General features: G+C 40.7%; 1 protein-coding gene across 1 annotated transcript; it reads left to right on the forward strand.

Annotated features, from left to right (window-relative positions):
- Positions 1-350: 350 nt before the first annotated feature.
- On the forward strand, positions 351-1954 carry LOC144477813 (esterase FE4-like; the record flags this gene model as incomplete). Its single annotated transcript, XM_078195553.1, has 3 exons — positions 351-603; positions 915-1059; positions 1633-1954. Coding segments are annotated over exons 1-3 (646 nt in total), but the record flags the coding sequence as incomplete, so codon positions are not given.
- Positions 1955-2077: the final 123 nt, after the last annotated feature.

Genomic DNA, 2077 nt, shown 5'->3' on the forward strand with positions numbered 1-2077 from the left:
AGCCGGCTAGTTTGCATAAGTATCCGTTGTCTACCGATTCCGAATTTATTGCCCATCCGGGAACCGGAGGCGGAACCGCAATTATTTGGAACCTTGTTCCGGTATCTGTCCTTGGCGTAGGTGCCTCCGGATAGAGAGACACACGCAGCACGTCCGGGGGGGGCTCTAAACTCCGCTTATTGTATGCACGAATTTTCCATCGGCAGTTTCATTACCTAATAACTCTGTTCGAACGGCTGGTTATTTTGTTCCGAAAACGATAATGGGTTCAGGTACATGTTCCCGCTTTATGTAACATATATCCGCGTCACAAGGCTGCGCGTTTTTTCTAAGTATAAATAAATCGAGCGAGAAACGTTACGCGCTTGTTCAGTGGAGAATAGTTAATCGGTCGCTGGGAATTCTCGATCGAAGACGGCTCGCGATGAAAGTCTTCGTATTCACGGTGATCGTTTTGTTGAGCGTCGAGAACATTTTCGCGGACTGCGTTGTGAACACGACGCTGGGTCTCGTGTTCGGCGGAGAGATCGAAGTCGAGTCCGGCGAGATAGTCAAAGCTTTCCGTGGGATACCCTATGCCGAGCCACCGCTTGGTAATCTCAGGTGCGCGCCATTGCATTTAGAATATTTTGATATGTGGAATATAGTGTGAGTAGATTTTTAACGCGTCGAATGCCACGGGGGTCGACGGTGACCTGTACTCCACTTGGCAGTGACGCCATGGGGGTCACCCATGTATCGCATAATAGAAAATTTATCGCGGCGCCACAGGCAATCCCTGTAACATTGGCGTGGCATTCAACGTGTTAGTCATTCTTCGGTACTAGAAATATGTTAGTCTTTCTAGAAGATTTTTATTTGATTTAAAGAGATAATTACAGTTTGGGTTTCGATGTTGAAAAATTGATTTAAAGATTCCAGGATCCGGAACCGAAAAAACCATGGGAGGGCGTCTTGAACACGGATAAAAAGTCTTGCCAGTGCAAGCAGATAGTCAACGGCGAGATTGTTGGCAGCGAGGATTGTTTATACTTGGACGTTTACACCCCCAAGGACAAGGTAATAATTTTGCAGTTGAGAAATGTGCCGATAAATAAACTTAATACTAAACAAAATGATAGAAGGATTGTCTTTGTATTTTTTTTAAATATTATTATTATTTTTCTCGGTTATTCTAGCAAACTTTATTAACTATGAGTGTAACGAATTGTTATAACGTAGCAAAAACTTTTGAAGAACCTCGAAGTATTGTTATAGTATTTTCAACTTTTAGGAATCTTTTGCAAAAAGATATATATATATCGTAATTATTTATAATTTATGATATGATAATCTTGTAACTTAGTATTTTCGCGATTTCGACTGCAAAAAGATACATATCGCAATTATTTCAGGCAATTTTTAATACAGTAATATAATATGTATAAAATAATAGAATACAATATAAATATAGATATATCACATAATAATAATAATATATAATATGTTAAAAATCTACTCTCGAAACGTTGCAGTAAAATTAGAAAAACCACCAATTTAAATGACACTTTTAGTCGACGCATAAACAACCGACCTGAAAACTTGCCTAAAATCATCTCGTCCCGTCTCACCTGTCTTCTCACCTGCCAACAGGATCCAAATGCTTCGTACGCCGTCATCGTGTACCTCCACGATTCGTACTCGAATTGTCTTGTGTCGGGGCCGGATTACTTGCTCGACAATAGGAAAATGGTGTACGTGTGCGTCAGTTACCGTTTGTCAGTTTTTGGATACCTCAGCACCGGGGACGTGTCGGCGCCTGGTAACTTTGGATTGAAGGATCAATTGTTGGCGCTAAAATGGGTGCAAAACAACATCGGGGCTTTCAACGGTGACAAGAATGATGTGACTATATTCGGACAGGGCAGCGGCGGCGAATCTGTCCACTTGCAGGCCATCTCATTGAAATCGGAGAGTAAGTACCTAGAGCTTTTTAGTAGAATCATTATGTTTTTAATCGTAAAATGTTCCTTTTTCTGTAATATTAATTAGTGTTACAGAGGAAATTGTTTATTGGTTGTGTTATTCATTTTTGTCG

This window comes from Augochlora pura, unplaced genomic scaffold (assembly GCF_028453695.1).
Source record: "Augochlora pura isolate Apur16 unplaced genomic scaffold, APUR_v2.2.1 APUR_unplaced_4028, whole genome shotgun sequence".
NCBI lineage: Eukaryota > Metazoa > Arthropoda > Insecta > Hymenoptera > Halictidae > Augochlora > Augochlora pura.